General features: G+C 47.2%; 2 protein-coding genes across 2 annotated transcripts in view; both read right to left on the reverse strand.

Moving 5' to 3' along the window:
- Positions 1-239: 239 nt before the first annotated feature.
- Positions 240-6,671, reverse strand: LOC127389822 (TLR adapter interacting with SLC15A4 on the lysosome-like). Its single transcript, XM_051630699.1, has 3 exons — positions 6,627-6,671; positions 3,698-3,804; positions 240-2,012 (listed from the first exon to the last, which is right to left on the reverse strand). Exon 3 carries the CDS (start codon positions 1,963-1,965, stop codon positions 1,057-1,059), a length of 909 nt encoding a protein of 302 aa, XP_051486659.1. The 5' UTR covers positions 1,966-2,012; positions 3,698-3,804; positions 6,627-6,671; the 3' UTR covers positions 240-1,056.
- A 2,376-nt stretch (positions 6,672-9,047) lies between these two features.
- The window catches only part of SH3BGRL (SH3 domain binding glutamate rich protein like), a 38,106-nt gene continuing 22,976 nt past the window's right edge, over positions 9,048-24,177 (reverse strand). The window contains exons 2-4 of the mRNA XM_051630700.1: positions 21,730-21,915; positions 17,702-17,782; positions 9,048-12,093 (exon numbers count right to left, since the gene is read on the reverse strand). Coding sequence (XP_051486660.1) covers positions 12,061-12,093; positions 17,702-17,782; positions 21,730-21,915 — 300 coding nt within the window. The 3' untranslated portion in view covers positions 9,048-12,060. The remainder of the gene's footprint in view (positions 12,094-17,701; positions 17,783-21,729; positions 21,916-24,177) is intronic.

Consider the following 24,177-nt stretch of genomic DNA (forward strand, 5'->3'; position numbering starts at 1 on the left):
GCAGTTTCCAAATGAAGCTGAGGAAAACTTGCACTACCTTTTCAGGATGGTTGCAGTCTCCTGAGCTTGCTGAGGCTGCTTCATTTCCAAGGAAATAAAGGCAAAATCCATCTATCAAAACCACAAATGGGACACAAAACCCCACCACACTGACAGAGAGCTGGGTGGATTTCAAAGAGGTAAGGGTTTATTTAAAAGGAAAGCATTTTTGTACAGAAAATGAAATACTTGTACAATCTATTTCACCTAGACTGCCATGTCCTGCACCCATGCAGCAAGAAGGTGCAAGTATCAGTGTCCTCATGCACGTGTCTTGTTTCCTGTGTATGACAATGTATGCAAAACACTGCAGAGTCCTGAAGATCTCCATCTGCTGATGGGACTTTCCAACCTAAGAAATATTCCCTCAGCCACTGGGATCCAGCTTTGCAGGAGCAAAAGGTGAATGTGAACATCCAGAACTTTGGCTTCAACCATACAGCCCAATGCAAAGTCCCACAAAGACAATTTGGCTCTTCTACTTCCAGGCTGGGTGGAGCAGTCTCTTGGAGCACAGTTTTACCAGCACACACCTTGGCTGATTTTCCTTGCTGGAGTAAATCCAATGGCACCTGAGTACAGATAGTCATACAGCCCAAGTCTTAGGAGGAGCACATACACATTATGAAAACAGAGTTGAGTAGCATTTTAGAGAGAAATCCATTCAAATTCTCTATTAGAAGAAAACAGAATCACAACACTTTTTGAGTTGGAAGGGACCTTCAAGATCATCTGGTTCCAACTCCCCTGCATGGGCAGGGACACCTCCCACCAGCCCAGGCTGCTCCAAGCCCCATCCAACCTGCCCTTCAACACTGCCAGGGATGGAGCCCCCACAACATCTCTGGGCAGCCTGTTCCAGTCCCAGTGACCTTTTACTTCCTCTGCTAACAAAGTAGGGTTTGAGCCTTAAAACAGTCATTTGGAAAGGTCTGTAGTGTGCAAATGGTTTTCATTTCCCAACCTAACCCTCAGAGTGAAATATTTGTATCCAAGTTGTCTTCCTCAGCAGGTCAGTCAGGAGGTGACCTGCACCCTGCAGCTCTTCCTCACAGCTGCTGGGTTGGAGATCTGTAAGTTGGGAGTACTGAGCTCAGAGCTGCTTCTACTGGCAGTGTTGTGGAAACTAAACAAAGCCAAGGAGTGCAAGAGCACCTCTCTGGCTTTGGAGGTTTCTATCTCCTGGGATATCTGAAAGCTTATCTGATTGAGGTTATTCCTTATCAAGCTGCACATGAGGAGGTTTGTTACAGAACCACACCTGGCCAAGTGTTCTTCAAAAACCTGTTTGTAGAGCTCTGCCACTTTTCTTTCCATGTACTTGTTGAGCACAGAGTTTGAAAGAGGCTCCTCACAGAGCACGATGCTCTTTTCTCCAGCTTCATCTCCAGCCAGGGACCTTGCATGTGCCTTTTGGGGATGCTCACATAGGGGGGATTCACCTAGAGGAATATCTATGGACAGTAAAACGGGCCCATCAGGAAGTTCATCACACGCTTGGTCCAAAACACACCCCGAGTCACACGCGTGGTCCCCCACGTGGTGTCCCCCGATGTGCAGGTCAGGATAGTTCTGGTAAATGCAGGAACAGGAGCAGGATCTATAGAGATCCAGCTGCTCAAGGCTTTGCTCTCTCCAGGGGATAGGCAAAGCTGTTGATGTGGCTCCTTTCACAAGCTCTTTGGCAGGTACCTCTTTCCCAGATCTCCCCTGAGAACCACTCCCACGTTCCATTTTGCTGTTTCTAGCAGAGATCTCATCCTGCTCCTCCAGGCCACCAGCAAAGCCTTTAATTTTGGGGCTGTCTACAAGTTTCTCTCTCCAGATTCTCTCTTTGTCCTTCTTGGATGCAGGAGATCTGCGAGGCTTATCTTGCTGACAGCTTTCTTTATAGATGAGTCTAGTTAAGATGCCTTCTGCCAACATGATGACAAGTGTGAGGAACAGTCTAATCACCAGAGTTCCATGGAGTCCTGGGAGTGAGAGAAAAATCAGGCACAGCTCCTCAAACCTCTTCGGACAAAGAGGAATAATGATTAAAAATTAACAATGCACTTGACATAGAGACTGGTTTTTCTTTTGCTCTAGAATACTTCCTTACTACCTGCTTATCTACAAGTTTAGCCTCTGTACCATGTCAAGAACTCAACCAATTCTGGGTTCTTCATCTGCAATACCACTTCTGTCCCTAGGTATCTCTTCTGCATTGTGGCCAGTTGAGACAGAGCAGCCATGCTCTAAAGACCAGCAACACTATTGTGCTTGTCTGTGTCACCAGTTCCTCAACTTTTTCCATTGAGAAACAACAATTTCTGACAGCTAAAGAGGTGACACAGAAAGGAAATAAAGATCCAATTCAGACTTAGAGGTTGATTCTGAAGTGCCAGGGAGCTTCCAAAGATGCTGGTAGTTTTTCAAGTATAATAAAACTGCATCCAAAATACAGTTTGCATATACCAGTGTTTTTAGAGTCACTCTTAATTATGATTTTAAAAGAGTTAATTTGTCTTCCCCAACAGTGAAGCAACAAGCAGCAGGTTTGTTTATCTATAGGCTCTACAGTTTTACTAAATGCACATGGGTAATTAAAAACTAGCCAGTATGTCTCAAAATAATCTACATGTAGTCATTCCTAGTCCTTCCTTTTCAATTCAACATTAAAATCAAAGGGAATCTTTCCATTTAGAGCCAAGTCTGACTTAAACTCCCAGAGGAAAAGACCATCAACAGCCTCCTATGGAGAAATGGGAAAAATGAACAGCAAAACATCCCTCTGTGCTTCAAATGTCTGTTGAATCTCTGAATACTTCAGGTACCTTCACACACCTCCAGCATGCTCATGGTTTGAGATAGGGAAGAGAAGCAAGAAATGGGGCAGATTTACTGAGGAACAGACAATAAACCCCCCAGAGAACATGGCACGATGGCCTGATGTTTGAAAGACCCAAAAAAACTTTACTAATCTCATGGACAATAAAGACTCACCACTTTTCACAGTCTCCCTCAGTAACAATGCCAGGCAAGTCACTAGATAGCTCACCACACAAACGAAACCTCTGCAAATTTAATCTGATATTTGATATATAACTGGAGAGATCCTCCTCATTTGATTCTACCTCTCAGCAACACTCTGGCTTACTAGGTCTGCACTGAAACTCCATACACTGACTCACTATTTTTCCCTTCCAGAAAGCTACTCAAAAACTCCAGTTACTTGAGAGATGGAAATATTTTCTGCTTTCCTCCTAAATTAACATATCATCACAGCATAACAGTTGTTTTATTTTTTTCTTTTTGGGGTTCTTTTTTAGCTTACACTGCACTGTTTCCTCCCTGAAGGTACCACTGGAGCTGTGATACCCCTGCAAGTGAGACCAAGGCAGCTGAGAAAGGCTGTACATTCTGCTTAAATGAGTGCAACTGTTTATCTGTTAATCATTTACATATGCAAAAAAAAAAAGCAGGATATTTCCTTAAGCACTTCAGGGACTTGGAAAACCAAGTGTCACTTTCTGAAAGAGACAAGAGCACTTGGCAGTCTAAACGTTGCTGAAGAAGCAATGGAATTTGGAATGCTTCATGCCTCATCTGCTTCTGAAAAACTGGATACAGGGGGGAAAAAAAACACCAAAAAAACACAAAACCAGCCCAGACTTACCAATCCCAGCAGGGTAAGAGAGGTGGATAATCACACAGCCCAGAACTCCCCTACTACAGCTGCTGTAAGAGGGTGGTTTCTTACATAGTCTTTCTTCACTGCTGTGTCTGTGGAAAAAAAAACAAACAACAAACAAAAAACCAAACCTGACAAACACATGATTGAATTATTCATTTTTTCCCCTTAAAGCAGAAGTGAACCCACTGGAAAAGGGGGTGGTTTCTGAATACAACGTGACAGCAGGTCTAAAAGAGGATGTTTAAGAGTGAATGGAGATGTTGCTGACTGTGGTGCTGACAGAATCACAGAATGTCAGGGGCTGGAAGGGATCCAGGGATCACTCAGGCATCCAGACAGGTCTGGAAAGTCTCCAGAGAAGGAGATTCCACAGCCTTTCTGGGCAGCCTGTCCCAGGGCTCTGTCACCCTCACAGCAAAGAAGTTCTTCCTCATCTTGAGGTGGAACTTCCTGGGCTCCAGTTTGAATCCATTGCCCCTCGTCCTGTCCCAGGGCACAAGTGACAAGAGCTTGTCCTGCCTTCTTGCTGCCCTCATGCATTGATAGACATTCATTAGATGCCCCCTCAGCCTTCTCCTCTCTAGACTGAACAGCCCCAGGTCTCTCAGCCTTTCCTTGTAAAGTTCCAGTCCCTTCATCATCCTCACAGCCTCCTTTTGACCCTCTCCAGTAAATCCCTGTCCCTCTGGAACTGGGGAGCCCAGAACTGGACACAACACTCCAAGTGAGGTCTCACCAGGACCAACTTGCTTACTGCCAGGATATCTCATTTGTAAAAACAACCAAGGTCACCAATGTGTGCCTGAGCTTCTGCAGGCTGCTCAGGATTGAAACTGAATTGAACTGAATTCCACCAAATGTTTCCACCAGTTCAGTTTGGTACTTGTCATCCACCTGACTTCCAGGGATGAGGTTATTGCCACCATTTCCCCTTTGGAAACCCTAGGCTAAATTTACAGTCTCGTGACCTTCCAATGAGGGGAAAAAAAAAAAAAGCTGACAACTTCATTTCATCAAGATTTTTTGATGAAATCTCATTTCTCTATAAAGCACAAATAGGAGAAGGTGCCTCTCTGGAAGCTGCAGACAGCTGTGGAGAGTCTCGTTCCTCATGGATCAAAGACATTTTCTCTGGATTCAGGAATTCCCTCTGCTCCAGAGGTGCCCCCACAGTGGTTTTCCCTCTGTCCTTCCCTCAGAGGCTGAATCCAAGCCCACACACTGAGCCACAGCTCCCCCCCCAGCACTAGATACAGTTCACAGACTAAAGAATCTTCTGTCCATTCCTTTTCTAAGTTCCCTTTTTTCCAGAAGATGAAAAAAAATAATTCAGAAGCTGAATCTCCTCCAAGTACTAGACAAAAGCTCTTAGACCCTGCTCAGCATCATGATGGGAGCAAGACCCAAATGGAAAAGAAAACCAGAGTGCACAGATAACATTTCAGCAACAGGTTGATTGCACCCATCACTCAACATGTTCCAGCAGTAAAATAATGATGTGCCTCAGAAACAGATGAATGTAGGGCTTGAAGTAGCTATGACCATACACAGCCAACAGAGACTCTTTAATTCCTCTCCCCTCCTGTATTTCACAACAGACTTCAGCTTTTACAGAGGCAGGATGAAAGCTGCTTTTACTCCCACTGCATTTATACTGAGTCCAACTCACACTTAAAGGTTGTTTCAAAGTTTAAGCATCTTACAGGATTCATTTCACACAGAAGATGTGGCTGTGACTTCAACAGAGTATTCCTGTCCCCAGGCTTGGAGGGGACCAAGCCTCACAGGAAGCAAAGTGGTTCAAATTCCATGTCATTTCAACCTTCCCTGAGCTTAGAACCAGTTCCAGCTGCAGCCCTGGGTTTTGTGTGGCTGTTTCCAACCAAACACAAAAGGAAGAGAGAGAGGAAGAAGTCAAGCTGGATACTTTGTTTCTAATTCCTCAAAACTAATCAACAATTGTTTCAGCTGGTGACAAACGCATAAATATTCACAGAAAATAGTAACTTTCTAGCAATACACTCAAAAAAAACCCAACAAACCCAAACCAAAGAGAACTAAACCAAACCCACCCTTATATTTGCAAAAACAAAATCAAAACCAGACAAAAGCAAAGTTATTTCAGAAACTGAAAACAAACTGCAGTTAGAAGAAAACAGCAAGATAAGTGTGTTGAATCCAGGGGCTAAATGTACAGCAGAACATATAAAGGAAGGGGAAAAAAATCATTTACTAGATAATGAATATACGGAAAAAGTAAATAACACAGTGTAGAGTATTACCATCCATAATTATCATATTACCATCCATAATTACCATATTACAGTAACTGCAGCAGCATGCAAACGAAGTCCCTGGTTTCAGCCCAAACTGCATCTTTTATGTGCATATAAAAATGAAATAGAGGTTGACTGCATTAACTGGTGGTTGTGGGTTTCCAGCCTAGGCAGCTGCAAGGCTCCATTTTCCATGGAAACCACAAGCTTTCACCATTTCAACCACCTCTTGCAGTTCTCAAGCACCTCCTCACAGCTCCCCAGCTCCTGAGCTCCCTGCCCGGCTCCTCCGGTGATGCCTCTTGTTGCTGGTTTGGTACCAAAGGGCCCCAGAGAACCGCTCAGGTTGGAGAAGCCCCTTGGGATCACCCAGTCCAACCATCATCCCTGCTCTACAAAGGTCTCACCTAAACCACATCCCCCAACACCACATCCAAACCACCCTTCAACACATCCAGGGATGGTGACTCCACCACCTCCCTGGGCAGCCTGTTCCAGGGTCTGACCACTCTTGCTGTGAATAAATCCTTCCTAATGTCCAGTCTGACCCTGCCCTGCTGCAGCTTGAAGCCATTTCCTCTTGTTGTCACTAATGACCTGTGAGAAGAGACCAGCACCAGCCTCTCCACAATGACCTTTCAGGTGGTTGTAGAGACTGATGAGGTCTCCCCTCAGCCTCCTCTTCCTCAGACTAAACATTCCCAGCTCCTTCAAGCCTTCTTCATCAGATTGATTCTCTGGGCCCTTCACCAGCTTTGTTGCCTCCTCTGTCCTCGCTCCAGCACCTCGAGATCTCACTTGAGATTGTGGGTGAGAGGCAAGGCAAGGCAAGGCAAGGCAAGGCAAGGCAAGGCAAGGCAAGGCAAGGCAAGGCAAGGCAAGGCAAGGCAAGGCAAGGCAAGGCAAGGCAAGGCAAGGCAAGGCAAGGCAAGGCAAGGCAAGGCAAGGCAAGGCAAGGCAAGGCAAGGCAAGGCAAGGCAAGGCAAGGCAAGGCAAGGCAAGGCAAGGCAAGGCAAGGCAAGGCAAGGCAAGGCAAGGCAAGGCAAGGCAAGGCAAGGCAAGGCAAGGCAAGGCAAGGCAAGGCAAGGCAAGGCAAGGCAAGGCAAGGCAAGGCAAGGCAAGGCAAGGCAAGGCAAGGCAAGGCAAGGGCTCAAAGACCCCCCCACTCTCCCCTCAAGCCGCGGGGCTAAAGGCTCGGGGGGCGGGGCTTCGCGCTGACTGACAGGCGGCGCGACCAATAGGAGCGGCGGCCCCGCCCCTGGCGGCGTGTGCGGCGGTTGCCGCAGCAACGGGGCCTGGCGGGGCCTGGCGGGGCCTGGCGGGATGAGGCCCCCGGTCCTGCCCCCCGGTCCTGCCCCCCGGCTCGGGCCCCCGGCTGCCTCCCGCACGGAGGGGAGCCGCGGGGTGCTGCGGGACCGGGCAGTCAGGGCCCCCGCGGCGGTGGGTGCGGGCCCGTCCCGACCTCTCGTCCTTAACGCCGGGATTCAGCGGAGGGCGACGGGGCTGGGCCGTGCTGGGAGCCGCGGGGCGTGTGTGGCCTGGGACTGCCGTGCCTGGAGGGGCTGCGGGAAAGCTGGGGAGGGGCTTGGGACAAGGGCAGGGAGGGAGAGGACAAGGGGAGTGGATGAAAACTGGAAGAGGGAGATTTAGGGGAGACATGAGGAGGAAATTCTTTGGTGTGAGGGTGGTGAGAGCCTGGCCCAGGTTGCCCAGGGAAGCTGTGGCTGCCCCATCCCTGGCAGTGTTGAAGGGCAGGTTGGATGGGGCTTGGAGCAGCCTGGGCTGGTGGGAGGTGTCCCTGCCCATGCAGGGGGACCAGGCACCTCCTTCCACCCCTCACATCTCAAGTTTGTATTGCAAGACATTTCTGGTGTTTGAAGTACTTGCACCACGAGCTGAGTGGAATCATCAGACTTCACAGAATCTTCCAGGATGTACAAGTGAAGAATATGAAATGAGAAATGAATAAAATCCTACATGAACTGGTAGAAAAGTTTATTAATGCAGGGCACACCACTGTAACCTGAAACAGCAAGTGAAGTAAACATGATATGTAAACATGCAGTTTGGTATTTGAACATTTTTGAAAACTATTTGTATTGAGCTTTACATTAGTGAGTAACAATTTGGTATTTTAAGACATTTTATAAATAAACAGGAAAACCAGAGATTTCTCTGGGTTATACAAGTGAAGTGTATATATATGGGATTCATTCCAATTAGAAACCCTTTTATCTTACATGATGGGCCATTTTGAAGATGCTAAAGGGCAAGTAAAGTGTGTGAGACAAGCAACAAACACCACTGAAAGGCAGCAGTGGAACTGAGAGCTCTGGGTTGTGCTTTATTTGTTCAGACAGAAGCAGCTGCTGCTGCAAGGGGTGAGCAAGCAGCCTTCTCACCAGCCACACTGCAAAGAGAGGATGTGAATTGAGGTCTGGGGTTGGGGCAAATCCTAGTGCAGCTCAGGGGTGGGAATGTGTCTTCTGCAGCTCTACAGAAGATCCAGGTGGTGCAAAACATCAGCAGGTGAAGCTTGAAAGGATGTACCTGCTAGATCTATCAGGCAAATGGAGATGGTAAAAAGGAAGAGTTTCAACATTGATCCTACACCGCCCTCTGGCAACACGAATATTAAATGACATAGCTCCCTTGCTGTGAGCAGCATAAAGCTAATTAATGACACATGGCAAAAAAAAAAAAGGCAACTGAGAGTGTCAGGCAAGCTCTGCAGGCAGGGGTTGAGGCTGAGCTGCCCTGTCCCCTTGCCTTGGGGCAAGAGTGGGACAGCAGGTTCATTAGCAAGGGTACTCAGTGCTCCCCTAAAGCCCCCAAAAAGTCTTGTGTAGGTGTATCCTAAGTAATTAAAACCCACTAGCTGCAACAGGTGAGAGAGCCAACCCAGCAAACTGACATGCAGCAGCACTGGATGTGTTACACTCATTGCTGCAGTCTGTACTTTCAAAATAAAGCAGTATTTTCATGTGGAAACTCCACTTCTTTCCACTGCTGGGACCACTTCAACCTCTGAACAAATCGTGCAGACAAGTCAGTCGTGTGAGAAAGCATTCTAAAACAACTTTATTGGAATGATACAGGAATGGTTAATATACAGGTTAAATCCTCAATGCCTGCTTTCTACATAGGGAGAAAAACCAGGAAGAAATGAACAAACGTGGTTCTTGTGCCCGACATTAAACCCAACCACAGGTATCAGAAATAGAAAAGATCAGAAATAGAAAAATAGCACACAGGCAACACATCCCTAGCACCCCTAAATTCATGCAAGATTATCTGCATCACAAGGAATGCAAGTTTTCCACCCAGTCCCACAACCAGGAGATATTTTCAGTCTGTGTTGGTGCCTTGTTCCCCAGACAAAGAAATAATTCAATGTGTCTCAACAGAGCTCTCTTAGGAATGCTGACACAGTTTGAACACTACCATATGGCAAGGCTGGGGGAGCAGACAAGGGGAGTAATTTTGCTTTCTTAAACATGGCTATTTTTTGTGACTGCCCAAACCAGGGACTGACCTGGTTTCAGAATGTTTTGGGTGGCTGAACTGACAGGATTTGGCAGCGACTTTCAATTCCAGCCTCTCCAAAATAATGGCTGTGATTCAGAAAACTTACCCCAGCCTTTCCCTGCAGAGGTAACACAGCAAATTGGGGTAAGTATAGTAACTTGTGTGTCCAATCCCACTTCCTTCACAAGACTTCACCGAGTATCCTTAAATACTTTCTCACACAGTTTAGACAGAAAGATGATGCCAACGTTAAGAAAGAAAAATCACCTCGGTTCAGAAAGAGGAAATCGTAGTGAACAACAAAAATCAGACACTGGCTTTGAAATGTAACCTGGCTTCCACCCCCAGAAGGTCACAAACTTCACCAAAGTTCAGTGATTACTGATAAAGCTTGTTAATGAAAAAGCACAAGTGTGTTAATGTTGAAGATAAGGCAACATTCACCTACCCCTACACCTTCTTGCTTTTGGAAGGATGAGCTCCAAACTCACTCCCAGGCTCCCAAATCAGGAAAGCTAAACCATGGAGGAAAGGTCATTTGAACTAACTTGGCCCCGTGCTAGATGCTGCTCACTCAGATCTCTGGGGAAGCTTCCCCACGAGCTCTCCAGAAGCAGGTAGCTGAGCTCCTCTTTTAGCAGATGTTGACAAAATCATGGGTCGCAGTCACCTTTGGAGCAAAAGCCCCTAAGAAAAGAGTGGATATTAGGAAGAATTGGATATTGGGAAGAATTTCTATACTGAAAGAGTGGTCAGGGACTGGAACAGGCTGCCCAGGGAAGTGGTGGAGTCACCATCCCTGGAGGTGTTCAAGAAATGTGTAGATGTGGCACTTCAGGACACGCTCTGGTGGCTGAGGTTGGGGGGGGTTTGATGGGTGGTTTTTGGTGGGGGGTGTGTGTGGTTGTTTCTGTTTGTTTGGGGTTTTTTGTTTGTTTGTTTTGTGCTTTTGTTTGGACCCTGTGATCTCAGAGGTCCTTTCCAACCATGACAATTCTGTGAAACAATGGTGAGGGAAAAGTATTGAATGACCATGCTTTGGAACATCTTTGTAACTTTTATCCTGTTCCTAATTCCAGACTTCCAAACCAGGAACTGTAAACCACTTCAGGAGGTATTTAAAAAGCTCTGCACATGTTTTAGAGCACCAGGGTAACAACCACAACCCTGTGCTGACCTGTCCCTCTGTCTCCATAAAGCAGAGAGACTCAAAATGTGTGCAGAGCTCTTACAGAATGAACCTGTAACTACTGCAAGGACTAATGATCTTACTGCCTTTGGATGCTTTTGGGGAATACCTACATTAAGTGGTGAAGAATTACCCCCACGCTTTTTAAACCTGTTTCTTATGCTTCAGAGCACTTGGAATGATTTGTATTTTTGCACAATATGGCCCAGAAATACAGAGTCTCTCATGAGCACTGGGAGAACAGACAGGCTAATATTGCACGTGGTGAATTCACCAACACGAGACACTTGAACAGAGTTGCAGTTCCTGGACTAGCTTGATGGTATGGCAATAACAATAGAAAAAAAGGGTCTGAAACTGAAAAAAAAAAAAAAGTCTTCCTTAATTACAACAGTTCTTGCTATTCAAACATTTTTTTCCTCCTTTGAAAAAATACTGTATGAATCTAATGGCTACTTGGACATGCAAGAAGCTGCCTAATGCTCTAAGCAGTGTGAAGTGGTATTTTTGTAGAGAAATACATTAAAGGCTTTCACCCTTACACAGGTAAGGAAAATGCCATTTCTGGCTGTTTTGGCTTCTTTGCAACACTCCCAGGGGGTTGGGGCAGACTCCAGGGAGGTGCCCTGAGCTCTGCACTCAGGCAGCTCTGTGATGGACCTGCCAGTGGAAAGGTTGGTCACTCCCCCAATCCCTTTTCCTCTGTCAAAAGAGCCCACATGGATCACTTAAATGAAAAATACATGGCTTTTTTTTTTTTTCCTTCTTGTTTTTTTGTTACCATCTGTACAGTGTGTTACAATACAAATCTTAAATATCTATTCTACAAAAGAACAAAGGTTAACTTTCAGAAGTGACTACAATGGCTGTACTACACGATCCCACCTACAAGTTCATCTGAAACCAGAAAAGACACTGAAAAATGACTGTGTAACTCAGTAACATTTTGGAGGCAACTCAGGCACTAGAGTGAGTATCTGACAAGGTTTTTAGATGCTGTTGTTTGTTTCCCATGTTTTAAATAGTTGGATCTGTAGGTATAACCCCATCTGTATTATTAGTACTAAAATAGTTTCTTAACTTTACCCAAAATGGATGAATTGCCAAGATAGTTGAAACTCATTCCTGTCTGCCTCAGTTTCCTATGCTTCCAACTTGGAAATAAAACCCCTCTGTGCTCTCTGTGTTCACATTTTCATCTTGTGTTCAGATTTGCATTACGTAGGGTGAATGCTGCAAGCACCAATCGACTGTCAGAAATCACATCTACATTTCTTGAAGCAGAGACAACTGTACTGGTTTATAAAAAGCTGTGGAAATTCCCTTTACAGAACATTTAAGGCAGTTGAAGTTCATGCTTGCTGCTTGGCCAGTGCTTCAGCTTCCTGAAACAGAAGAGAATGACACCTGTTAGTACTTGATGAAGGGAGACAACTTACACATCCCTGTCTCAAGCACCAAGACAACAAAAATTGCAGCAATATAGAGTCCAGAATTAAGCAGCTCTGAACCCAGCTCAAGAAAGAGTCCCCACTGCCTCCAATGACACTATAAACCAAGTCCCACCCAGTGCTGGCTTGAATTCCAACTCTGATCTAGCTCAAGAAGAACATGCAGGAATATTCCAACCTGTGCCCATGGTCAGTTTTGACCATAAAAGCTTAAAACAAAAGATCAGATATAAGGAGTTATCCCTCACTTCATGGTAGGAAACGAGAACTATTTTGAGCTCAAAGATTATTGGAAGAGCTAATGCTTAAATGGAAAAGGAATTCTTAGTAAAAGTCTCTACATTCAAAAAAAAACAAACAACAAAAAAAGGAGGGGAAAAATAAAGAGAGGTCTCAGCAGAGATGCAATTTCCTTTCTGAACTAAACCCTACCAAACGACCAAAAGCCAGAGTTCAGCTTCTGCCTTCCAGAAGGGTGATGGGAGCAGCCTGGGAGTCCTCAGCCAGCCACAGGTTGGAGCTGCTCCAGGAGAAGACCTGACGTGAGCTGGGGCTGGGGCTGGCAGCAGGGCTGGCAGCAGGTCTGTGCTGGCACCAGCACTGCTGAGTAATCCCAGCTCCCTGCTGCAGGGGAAGCCAGCCAGAGGGACCCAGCTGCTCCTGCCTGCCACCTGCTCCCCACGCCCAGGGCTCCCAAACCACACCTCTGAGAGGGGACTGGGACAGATCCAGTGTCCTTTGGCTACATGAAAGCATTCCTAGAAGTCCAGAGGAGGCCACAAAGATGCTGAGAGAGCTGGAGCAGCTCTGCTCTGGAGACAGGCTGAGACAGTTGGGGTGTTCAGCCTGGAGAAGAGAAGGCTCCAGGGAGACCTTAGAGCACCTTCCAGTGCCTGAAGGGGCTCCAGGAAAGCTGGGGAGGGACTTGGGACAAGGGCAGGGAGGGATGGGATGAGGGGGAATGGATTAAAACTGGAAGAGGGAGATTGAGGTGAGACATGAGGAGGAAATTCTTCCCTGTGAGGGTGGTGAGAGCCTGGCCCAGGTTGCCCAGGGAAGCTGTGGCTGCCCCATCCCTGGCAGTGTTGAAGGGCAGGTTGGATGGGGCTTGGAGCAGCCTGGGCTGGTGGGAGGTGTCCCTGCCCATGCAGGGGGGTTGGATCTGGATGATCTTGAACGTCCCTTCCAACCCAAACCATTCATGATTTCATGATTCTATGATTCTATGATATGACTCTGATCTGAAGGAGCTGCCAAAGAGGCTGAGCAGACATACCAGCAAACCTCCAACAACTCCCAGTATGTTTCAGAAGGAACATCAAAAAACAATAGCCTGCATTTTTCAGTCTTTTTTTCAGCCTTCGTAAGGTAAATGGGAACAGAATGACAACAAAAGAAATGCAGAAGTAATTTTACCCAGAATATGGTTCCTGCAAGTGTACTTTTGATTGAAGATTAATTACCTGTCAGTAGCCACATGGCCCACAAAAACCAGTCCCAGTGCTCCCAGTGCAGCACTGCAGGGGGACAGGGTGGTTTAGTTTGAAAGGAGAAAGTTTGACATTAGCTAAACTCAACTTTTATGAAATGGAGTTGTTTGCCTTGGTGACTGCATAGAAATAGTGAAGATAACAGACTCAACAGTATCATTGTTAGCATGAGCCGGTAATGCTAAACCAAACAAGAGGAAGAAGGACTAAGTGGGGAACTTCCAAGCAGCTTGTCAGAGTTTTAAGAGTGGGGACACAGTGGGTGACCCCAGCCCACAGGGCAGGAAGTACCACACATATCTCAGGGATGTGGAGGATCCCTCAGCTTTTCCTGGCTACCTGCCCAAGAGCCTCACATGGTGCTGCCTTTGAGCTCCAGGGCGTGGGAACAGCCTTGCTGGCCTGGACATCAAGAAAGCAGGGACAAGCTCTTGTCACTTGTGCCCTGGGACAGGACAAGGGGCAATGGATTCAAACTGGAGCCCAGGAAGTTCCACCTCAACACGAGGAAGAACTTCTGTCCTGTGAGGGTGACAGAGCCCTGGGACAGGCTGCCCAGAGAGGCTGTGGAGTCTCTTTCTCTGGAGACTTTCCAGACCTGTCTGGATGCCTTTCTGAGTGACCTGCCCTAGTTTGGGTCCTGCTCTGGCAGGGGGGTTGGATTCAATGATCTTCAGAGGTCCCTTCCAGCCCCTGACATTCTGTGATCCTGTGACAGGTCTGCTGGGCTGTGCCTGCTCCTCCGGCTGCACGCCAAGAGCAGAGCTGGGGTGGCACAGCACCCTGGCTGCTCGTGCCAGGGCATCCTGTCACCTCAGGGCAGAAAAGGCAGGTAAAGAAGGAAGGAAAGATTACAAAGGACTATAAAACCCAGGCAGGGGGGAAGGCTGTTTGATACTCTCTAAAAGGCAAGTGGTTTTTTGAATGGTGACCAGGGGGTGCTCATAAAATCACAGGGGTTGGAAGGGACCTCTGAAGATCACGGAGTCCAACCCCCCTGGTGCAGCAGGAACACCTGGGGCAGATCACTCAAAGGCATGCAGGCAGGTCTGGAAAGTCTCCAGAGATAGAGACTCCACAGCCTCTCTGGGCAGCCTGTCCCAGGGCTCTGTCACCCTCACAGGAAAGAAGTTTTTCCTCATGTCGAGGTGGAATTTCCTATGTTGTCACTTGGTGCTGTTTCCCCTTGCCCTATCACTGGGCACCAGTGAAAAGAGACTGGCCCATTCTTGACATCCACCCTTCAGATATTTATAGACATTAGTAAGGTCCCCTCTTTGTTTTCTCTTCTCAAGACATCTCAAGATGGTTGCCTTGGCTCTGTAACAACTCCATTCACAGAATCCCAGAATCATTCTGGTTGGAAAAGACCTTTAAGGTCATTGAGTCCAACCATAACCTACCTCCACCAACCATTTACCTCATACTACCAAGTCCAAAAAAGTCCCTTAACCAGTTACAGGCACTTCATAAGTAGCATCTAGCTTTTCTTTTTCTTTTTTTTCCCAGAAAATGCAGGACAAAGCACTTCTGTTCAAAACAGACAGTGGCAAGCTGGAGAGGTATTTCCCTGCTCTTCAGGAAAGGGGGTACAATAACTCCAAGAACATGCTACCCCATTTGTCTTGAAGGTCAAACTCCATTTCCTTGGACATGGTCCTGCAAGCTACCTAGCTCAGCTTTTCACACTTGGCACTATCTGGGCCTCAGCCCTTAAATGAGTCACCTCAGCCTTTAACTCACTAAATCCTCCCCCTTTATAATCCACCCATATTTAAGAAATCTGAAGGCCACCCTTTCCCAGGGCTTGTCAGCCCATTTGTACTCTCAGTGCCCCAAATCACAAACCAACCCACCAGGGCTCAGTCAAGAAGTTACCTGCATTTCCCATCCTCACTTCTGAGCTCGTCTTGTTTAGCATTAACACCGGACCTTTGTGTTTAGAGGCAAACAGCTTCCCAAACCTCTCATGATGACATCTAATGAGGTTTGCTGTCAAGGTCCTCTCTTACAATTGCACAAAGGTTGATCCCGGATTCCTTCCAGTTTATGCAGCAACATCTGCAGAGTCATTAACTACAATATCATACCCCAGCTGCATGCAGCTATGCTGTAAATGCCAATTTCAGCAGCTACAAATCAGTTTCTCCCCCTTGGCCGCAGGCAATCAGCTTCATTTGACATCATGTAATTGTGGGATGGAAACCAAAAGGCAGACCAAGAGCAGAAGGCAGTGGGGACAAGGTCATTTCCTTGGCTCAAAAGCACCTCTCCGTGCTGCAGCAAGCAGTAGGAAAATTCAGCAGAGCACAACTGCATTATGCTTCTTTTTCAAACCCACCTTTTCCTTAGGTGAGGACAGCAGCAGAGCAACCAACAGCCATGCAGACTGCTTCTGCAGCCTGGCAGGTCAAGAAGCAGTGATGCTCAGGAAGGTTAAAAAGACAGATGACCTGGTTTGATAGAGAACAACTGCTCTCCAGTTCCCCTGCACTTCCCAGACCTTGGCTGGGGGGGGAAATGCAGAGGTTTTCCTGCATCCTGTGGTCTCAGGGCTGCCTTCTCACTCCTTGGTTCCATCCTGCACACTTCTGTGCAGTGCTATGCAGATGTTCCAAGAACCTTCAATAGGTTCTGCTTGCACACGCAGCTGGTCTCCTGACACTGGGGCCTCTGCAGGTCTCCAGATTAGGCAGTTTTCCTCACTACACCATTCCCACTAGTGAAAGTGTTTCTAGCTACTGCTAGAAATTAGTTTGGCTCCCAAAACTGCTTGGGTCGGACCCACAACTTGCAGTGCTTAATAGAATCACAGAATGGTTAAGGTTGGAAGGGAACTTAAAGATCACAAGGGTCCAATCCCCCTGCATGGGCAGGGACACCTCCCACCAGCCCAGGTTGCTCCAAGCCCCATCCAACCTGCCCTTCAACACCTCCAGGGAGGGGCAGCCACAACCTCCCTGTGCAACCTATTCCAGCACCCTTCTATCCTCATGGGGAAGAATTTCCTCCTAATATCCAACCTCAGTTTCCCCTCTTCCAGTTTTAATCCCTTCCCCCTTGTCCTCTCCCTCCCTGCCCTTGTCCCATGTCCCTTGCCAGCTTTCCTGGAGCCCCTTCAGGCACTGGAAGGTGCTCTAAGATCTCCCTGCAGCCTTCTCTTCTCCAGGCTGTACAGCCCCAACTCTCCCAGCCTGATGGATCACCATCCACCTTTAAAATCAGGTCTCTTGGTGCTGTGCACAGCCTGGCTTTCAACTCTCACAGGAAAAAAGCTGAAAGGAAATGGTGTGTTTATCCATTGGAACAAGAAAGCTGGAAGTGACCTGGAGGATCCTGCTGCTGTCAAGTGAAACATAAAAAGCAGGCTTGTTCTACCCTATCAAAATCAAAAGCAGAATTCCAGCCTAATGCATCCACACAGCAGCAACCCAGTTTGTAACTGGCAAAGGAAAACAAGGCTTCAGATAACAAGCTGGGGGAAAAAAAATTACTCCAAAGCAAGATCACATTATTTTAAAAACAGTGACTCTGGTTTCAAGGTTATGTTCTAGTACAAAAATCTCATTAAATCTTCAGATAAATTAAGTTTCTTCATTGAACTGAAAGAATGACTTGGTTTTGTGACAGTTTTTTCCATCTAAGTTTCTTGTGCACTCTTCAATGCAAATATTAACTACTCTTTCACTTGTTCCCAGTGTGCAATAAAAAAATATTCCAGTGTCAAAAGATAATTATTACTGGTGAAGAATTTAACCCAGCTCTTCCTTCCAAAGCAACAAAAGCTTTTTCCATCTTAAAAAAGAGTAGGGTTCTCTGCAGTGAGGATACCAGAAGAGCATCTGTACTGAACACTGAGATTCTCTGGCAGAAGGAGGGGGAGGAAGATGCCTCCAGGGAACACAGCATCCTCCAAATAAGCCAGCACCAAACAAGAGAAGGTAGATTGATTGGAGCAAGCACAGAACATGGAAAACATCCTCCTGTGAGCAGAGAAAAGCAAAGGTGTAAGATGCAGGTTGTGGTTTCCTGGGAGAAATGCACACACTCACCTTGGAACCAGGAGGGGCAGTCAAGCCTAGGAAGGCGTACACGGCGTTGTTCTCTCGGGCTTCGAAGAAAGCTTCGTAGTCCTGCACCAGGGGGGCCAGGCAGGGGGAGGAAACAAAAGACAGAAGGATGACACGTCAGAGATGATTGCAGCTCAGCCTGTTGTGTCACCCAGCCTGCAGCCAGGAAGCTGCTTCCCGTGGCCACGTGTGGGATGGTGAGCATCGCTTCAGATGTTTGTCACTGGCACCAACACCACGGCAACTGCGCTGCCTGAGAAGTGGAATTTCAGTCTCTGTGGCAACAAGGTGCTGCTGTGAGGTGCTTCCACCTCTCTCAGAGGGACAGCCCTCGTACCAAGGCAGTTGTCACTTGTCTGGCATGCACGTTCCCCCTGCAGGAGCAGTCTGAGCCTGCACCTTGTCATCAGAAACACCGATGCTAATTACTGATTCGTAACGGCGACTGTGCGACCACAGACGTAAACTCTTAAACGTGTCAAAAGATTAATTTAAACATGCAAACTGAGAGTACATCTTTTCCCATCATGTTTCCCATTAATGAACAGCCTACACAAATGAAGGAAATCAGGGGGGACTGTTCATTGTACTCACAGTGCACTGTGGTTGCTCTGAATATACACACAGCCACTTCCTGGGAAAAATAAAGATAAACCCAATAAAATAATAAAAGAAATACCAATGCTTCCTTCTCTGCCCTTTTTTATATTTGAGGCAGAATGCAGTGCTGTCCAGAGCACAAACAACACAGCTTAGCTGTCTGCTAAGTCAGGAAGAGCAAGCCAAAAGCCCACAGTAGTGGCCAAACAAACCCAGGTTTGTGCAAGCCCCCCGTTGTCCCAGTTACCACATTTTTCCCTCACTCTGATTTCCAAACTCAGCACATATCTGTCGTGTGGCTTTCCCTCTCTCCCTTTTTAACTGAAGCAAGAGCAGCAGCTTCCTCCCAGCTTGAACTGGGGAATGTTTTGAGGCAGAAGCCCTGGCTGAGGAAGGCCAGGCAAAGCAGCAGAGCTCAGAGCAGGCTGAGTCTCAGCTGAAGGCAGGGAGAGAGCAGCCATTAAGGGCAGGCTGCTTCACGTGGTGGTTTGGTTGGCAAAAGCCAAAGAAACAGCAAAAGCTGTTTGAAAATAACCCCGTGTCCAGAGCAGGGGCAGCTCTCAGAGAGCCTGTTGCAGCTGGAACAGAAGGAAGTACAGGGAACAGAGGACTCGAACAGCCTAGAGATCAAGGATGTCAAATTATTGTTCACGTAGCATTCGAGTGCTAGTTTGATAAAATGTGTGTGATGATGTTAAATCCTCCCTGAAGCCCTTCTGTTGACAGCACTGGGGCTGCTTGATAACAAAGGGGTTGTTTATCTTGCTAGTGCATAGTCCAGCAGTCTGCTTTGTAGCATCTACCAGGAAAGGAATGCCTGTGACCAAGGAGCAGGGGTCATGGCAGATTCTCAGCAGCTGCAGTTCCAGCCCTTCTCCTGTGCACAGCCCAATAAAAGTCACTCGGCTTATTCCTCTGCCAGTTAATGCTGCAGCAGGTGAAACACACAGGGAAGTTCATGCTTGAGATGGATCAGATAAAGACATAAAAGAGATTCAAGCGTGTGGGAATGGAATTAACCTTTACCTTCCCGAAAGCTGACCTTTAGAAGTTTGAATCATAGAGTCATGGGATGGTGAAGGTTGGAAGGGACCTTAAAGATCATCTGGTTCCAACCTCCCTGCTATGAAGGGACACCTCCCACCAGACCAGGCTGCACAAGCCTCATCCAACCTGCTCTTGAACGCCTCCAGGGAGGGGGCAGCCACAGCCTCCCTGGGCAACCTGTTCCAGTGCCTTCCTACTCTCATGGTGAAGAATTTCTTCCTGATATCTAACCTAAATCTCTCTTCTTTCAATTTAAAGCCATTACCCCTCATCCTATCACTGCCCTCTCTGATGAAAAGTCTCTCCCCAGCTTTCCTGGAGCCCCTTCAGGCACTGGAAGGTGCTCTAAGGTCTCCCTGGAGCCTTCTCTTCTCCAGGCTGAACACCCCAACTCTCCCAGCCTGGCTCCAGAGCAGAGCTGCTCCAGCCCTTTGGATCATCTTCGTGGCCCTTCTCTGGACCTTCTCCAACAGCTCCTTTTCTCCAGTTATACCAATTGGCCAAACTTCAAAGTTCAAAGTGACATCCACCCAAAATGAGGGGATGAAATAAACCCTTAGCAAGAACTGCTCTGAAGCACCCATACCCCTCTCCTCAAGATTAAGGTATGGAGAACTGCCATGGGCTGCAGCTGGGGACACATGAGAAGCATCTCTGTAAACAAGTATCAGACCTTGGTGCCTACAGCTTCTCCTCTTCCTGTCCCACTGTTCTGCTGCACAGCTGCAGCAGTGCAGCAAGAATTTGGCAACACTTCATTGATAAAGAACAACTGCACAGTCAGCCTCTTGGATCCCTAAAACTCTGGTACGTCAACAGAGAAAGGTGATACTGTTGCAACTCGACTTCCCACTGGAACAGAAATATTTGTCTTTTTTTTTTTTGGTTGGTTGGTTTTAAAAAGAGGTAACTGAACAGAGACTTCCAGCTCCTTGTAACTGGCCTCCAGACAACTATTGATCATTCCATTTGTGACTCCAAACCAACCTTTTTCCATGTCACAGCCACACTCAGTAAAATTCTGAGAGCCACTAACTCACCGTGGATATTGTTTCAAGTTCTGCTTTTATTACAAGCAAGAAAAAAAAAAATATCCTGGCACATTGAGAATCATTTCTTTCAGTAGCCACAGAATCACCTCACAAAGGTCCAGAACTGGCAGGTTCTGACTTACAGACTTTGCAGGTCAGGACCAGTCTGCAAAATGACTTAGAAACCAAGACAGGGGACCAGAGGAATGCACACTGGGAGCTCTTTTCAGAAGATATTAAGTTTTAAAAATAAAATTAACAGTTAATCTAATAATCATTCAAGCATGGTCTGCCAAGTGGAAGTGCTGCAGGGGAACTTACTTTTGATCAAGCATTAAAATAATTACAAGTAGGAACAGTATTTGCAAGAGGAGTTCTAATCTGTTCAAGGCACTGGAGTAAGTGGAGCGCAGCAGACTCCATTTTGCAAGCAGTGCACCAAAAATGAGCCCAAGCAGGAGGAGAAAACTGATTTATGGTCATGGCAGACATCTCTGCATATGAGCACTTATTTTGGAAGCTGAACAGACTACAGAACGATCTGGGATCCACACATGTTGGCAAACATTGACAGAACAGATCCCTGAACTTGCTACAGAACAGGAGGTTGATGCAAGAGTGTCAGATTTCTGTGAAGTCTCAGTTCACAATCATGGTGAACATGGGAATTAAAAAAAACCAACTGTCAACTTTCAGAGCCCTAAGGGGAAAAATATGTATATATACTGCAAGGTGGTGGTAGGGTCATTCCAATAAGTAGCAGAAGAATGTGAGAATCATAGAATGTGTGGGGCTGGAAGGGACCTTTGAAGGTCACCCAGTCCAGCCCCCCTGCAGTGCACAGGGACCATTTTAACTAGACCAGGTTGCTCAGAGCCTGGTCAAGCCTGATCCTGAGTGTCTCCAGGGATGGGGCCTCCAGCACCTCTCTGGGCAACCTGGGCCAGTGCTTCACCACCCTCTTTGCAAGAACTTCTTCCTAATGTCCAATCTAAATCTACCCAACTCTAGTTTAAGACCATTGCCCCTCATCCTGTCACTCCAGGGCCTTAGAAACATCCCTCCCCAGCTCTCCTGTAGGCTCTTCATGTACTGGAAGGCCACTCTAAGCTCTAATCAGAGCCTTCTCCTGTCCAGGCTGAACAAGAATCAGGAGCTCTGAGTTTCAATCTCTGCGACGAGACCGGAATATTCAAGAATCAGTTCTTATGAAAAGCCCACGAGGAGCATAAATGCCTGGCCAAGTCCTTTCCTGCTGACCCCAGCAGCCAAGCAGAGACCCTGGCAGGGAGGAGGAGGGGTGGGCTGAGGAGCCCTGGGGCTGTGCCTTACCCCGAGGTAGCGGCTGTCGTTGAAGAGCCGGGGGGGCAGCGGGTTCCCGCTGGCGGGCCGGCTGTCCTCAGGGACGTTCTCACGCATCCACTTTCTGTTCTCCTCGTTGGCGGCGATGTCCTTCTCCTCAAATTCAATTTTGTTGGCTTCCAAGAAGCCTAACACATCCTGCTGCTGCTTTTTAATCTGGTGCGAAGAGAGGAAAGGGGGGTGGGGGGGAGAGAAAGCAGAGCAAAGTCAGCCAAGCCACTTTTTCTGCAGCTGGTTACACGATTCCAGGGGTCTCCACAGAAACCAGGGGGTGCAGAACAGGCTGGAAATGGAAGCAGCACAAATAAAAAATATCTTCTAAAGAGTCTGTCCCCTTGTCTTGCATCCTATATAACTGAACAGGCTGAGGCCTAAAGATGCCATCCACTATACACGTGAGTGCTGTGAACATGAAAGGTCTCCAACCAACCGCCAAGGTGTGAGCAGTCCCCTTGCAGGGGCTGTTCTCCAGGCCTGACAACCTATTCAAGGGACTGTTGTTTTTTCCAGGGACAGTGAAGTCTGCTGGAGGGACATCTGAGGTACAACCTGCTTCCTTCATGCCCCTGGAAGCACAGGCTGAACCCACCCTTCCTAGAGTCCAAGTTTTTGTCCTCCTCACGTAGGTTTTGCACCTCGCTGCAAAGACTTCCCAGCAGAGATCTCATAAAGGCATCATTAACAGTGAGATTCCAAAGCAGTTTTTCCCCGTGTTTCTTTGGATAAAAGAAACCAACCCCCTCTTCTGCTCTGCTCCAGGTTTCTGCGCCAGCAGGTACAGTCTCTGGAGAGCTGTGATCCTGCATTCCCCATCCTTGCTGGTCTCAAGGAGAGGTCTCAGGGGGGCTGGCTGCACAGGCTGGACAAGATCCTGCACCTGATGCAGCCTCTGCATCCTCACACAGCACCCAAGCAAAAAGCAGGACTTGTGCAGCAAAGCCTGTGCTGCCTTTTCACAGGAAAGGTATTTTTTATTACTGCCATATATGAAGTATTGACTTCCTGATGCAGAGATCTCCTGCTTATGCTCTGTTCTTCCTCTTCATGACTTTACCACCGTAAAGGAAATTCTAACTGCGCACATCCCAGCCAACCATTAACAAATGGGATTTAATGGGAAATTTGTTCTTTTCAAAGTATTCCCTTCACCACAAAACCAATCCAAGGCCTGCCTTTAACCTCATTAGCTCAGAGCAGCACAAGCAGTGTTTCATACAGATGTTGCACTGCTTCTAATTCGGGTCAGCCACCAGCTTCCCCGAGCAGCCTCTCCATATACGGCCAGGGGAAGGCAGGCAGCTCTGAGGTCAGGGCACAGCCAGCCCAGAGCCAAATATGGTGTCTGCACCCCTGGGCATGAAGCTGCACTGCCAGCCCTGGGAGGCTGTGAGCTTTGGCTGCAGGAAAGTGCTGCCCTGGCAGGGAGAGGTTTGGGAGAGCAGAGCCCGGCATCTCCGAAGAGGATGCTCAGAATCCTTAAGGATCCATGGACTCATCCTTGAGCAGCTCCTGTGGAGCCATCACTGCTTGGCTGTGCTACAAACCACGCAGGGAACCAATCCAGGCTAAACTAGACCTTGGCTGGGGTGGCTGGTTTTTAAAAAAACTGGATAAATCGACCTGCCCCTGCAAAAGGACCAACCCTGCTCTCCCAATGGATATAAAACACGTTCCCAGCTCCAGCAGGGAAGCTGCCAGCCCACAGCTGCAACAGCCAGGGTGATTCCTCCTAACATGTCAGCAGAGGAACCAGGAAACTCAAATAATGAGTAATCTTGTACCCTTAAACAGAAGAATATTCCTGGCCATTATCTAGTCCTCATAATGGCTAAAAATAAATGTAAAACGACAGGTTAATACCACCCTGAGGAAATAATTCCTGTTGCAGCCACATTTCTCAGCAAACTCTAAACCACCAGTATGAGATTTCTTTGCCTGCCTCTACCAACAGGGGTCCCACCAGGAAGGAACAGCCAGGGAGTTTTTCTCCCTCATGTCACAGAGCTCAGAGGGAACAAAAAAAGTGAGCACTTCCTTCATGGACCCTTCTGTAGGACTAAAATAAGGGAAAGGTCTTTGTAACCACCTCTGCCTGTGGTCAGTATCCAAGGCAACATACTGGCCTGGGAATACATATTTTTTTTTTATTCCCCCACAAATTAGTTATATTTTAATTAACCATTAATTAACCATTTCCCACCATCTGTAAATCACAGATCCAAAATCTGCTGCTAGTGACAAGACACACTGAGATGTCCCAGAATTCTTGAGGAAAAAGAAGAAAACAAAGCTTTTTTCCCAACCTACTAATAAACTATACACTCTGGCACACAAAGCAAGAGCTCTAAGTTAACCAGTAAACAATGTTTTCATCTCCTGAGAGCTCTTTTTATTTTTTTAAATCATTTTTATTCTTAG

The sequence above is a fragment of the Apus apus genome, chromosome 12, assembly GCF_020740795.1.
Source record: "Apus apus isolate bApuApu2 chromosome 12, bApuApu2.pri.cur, whole genome shotgun sequence".
NCBI lineage: Eukaryota > Metazoa > Chordata > Aves > Apodiformes > Apodidae > Apus > Apus apus.

Bases quoted from the DNA above. Each gene is read 5' to 3' on its own strand.
- LOC127389822 (XM_051630699.1), bottom strand. From the start codon at position 1,965: ATGTTGGCAGAAGGCATCTTAACTAGACTCATCTATAAAGAAAGCTGT.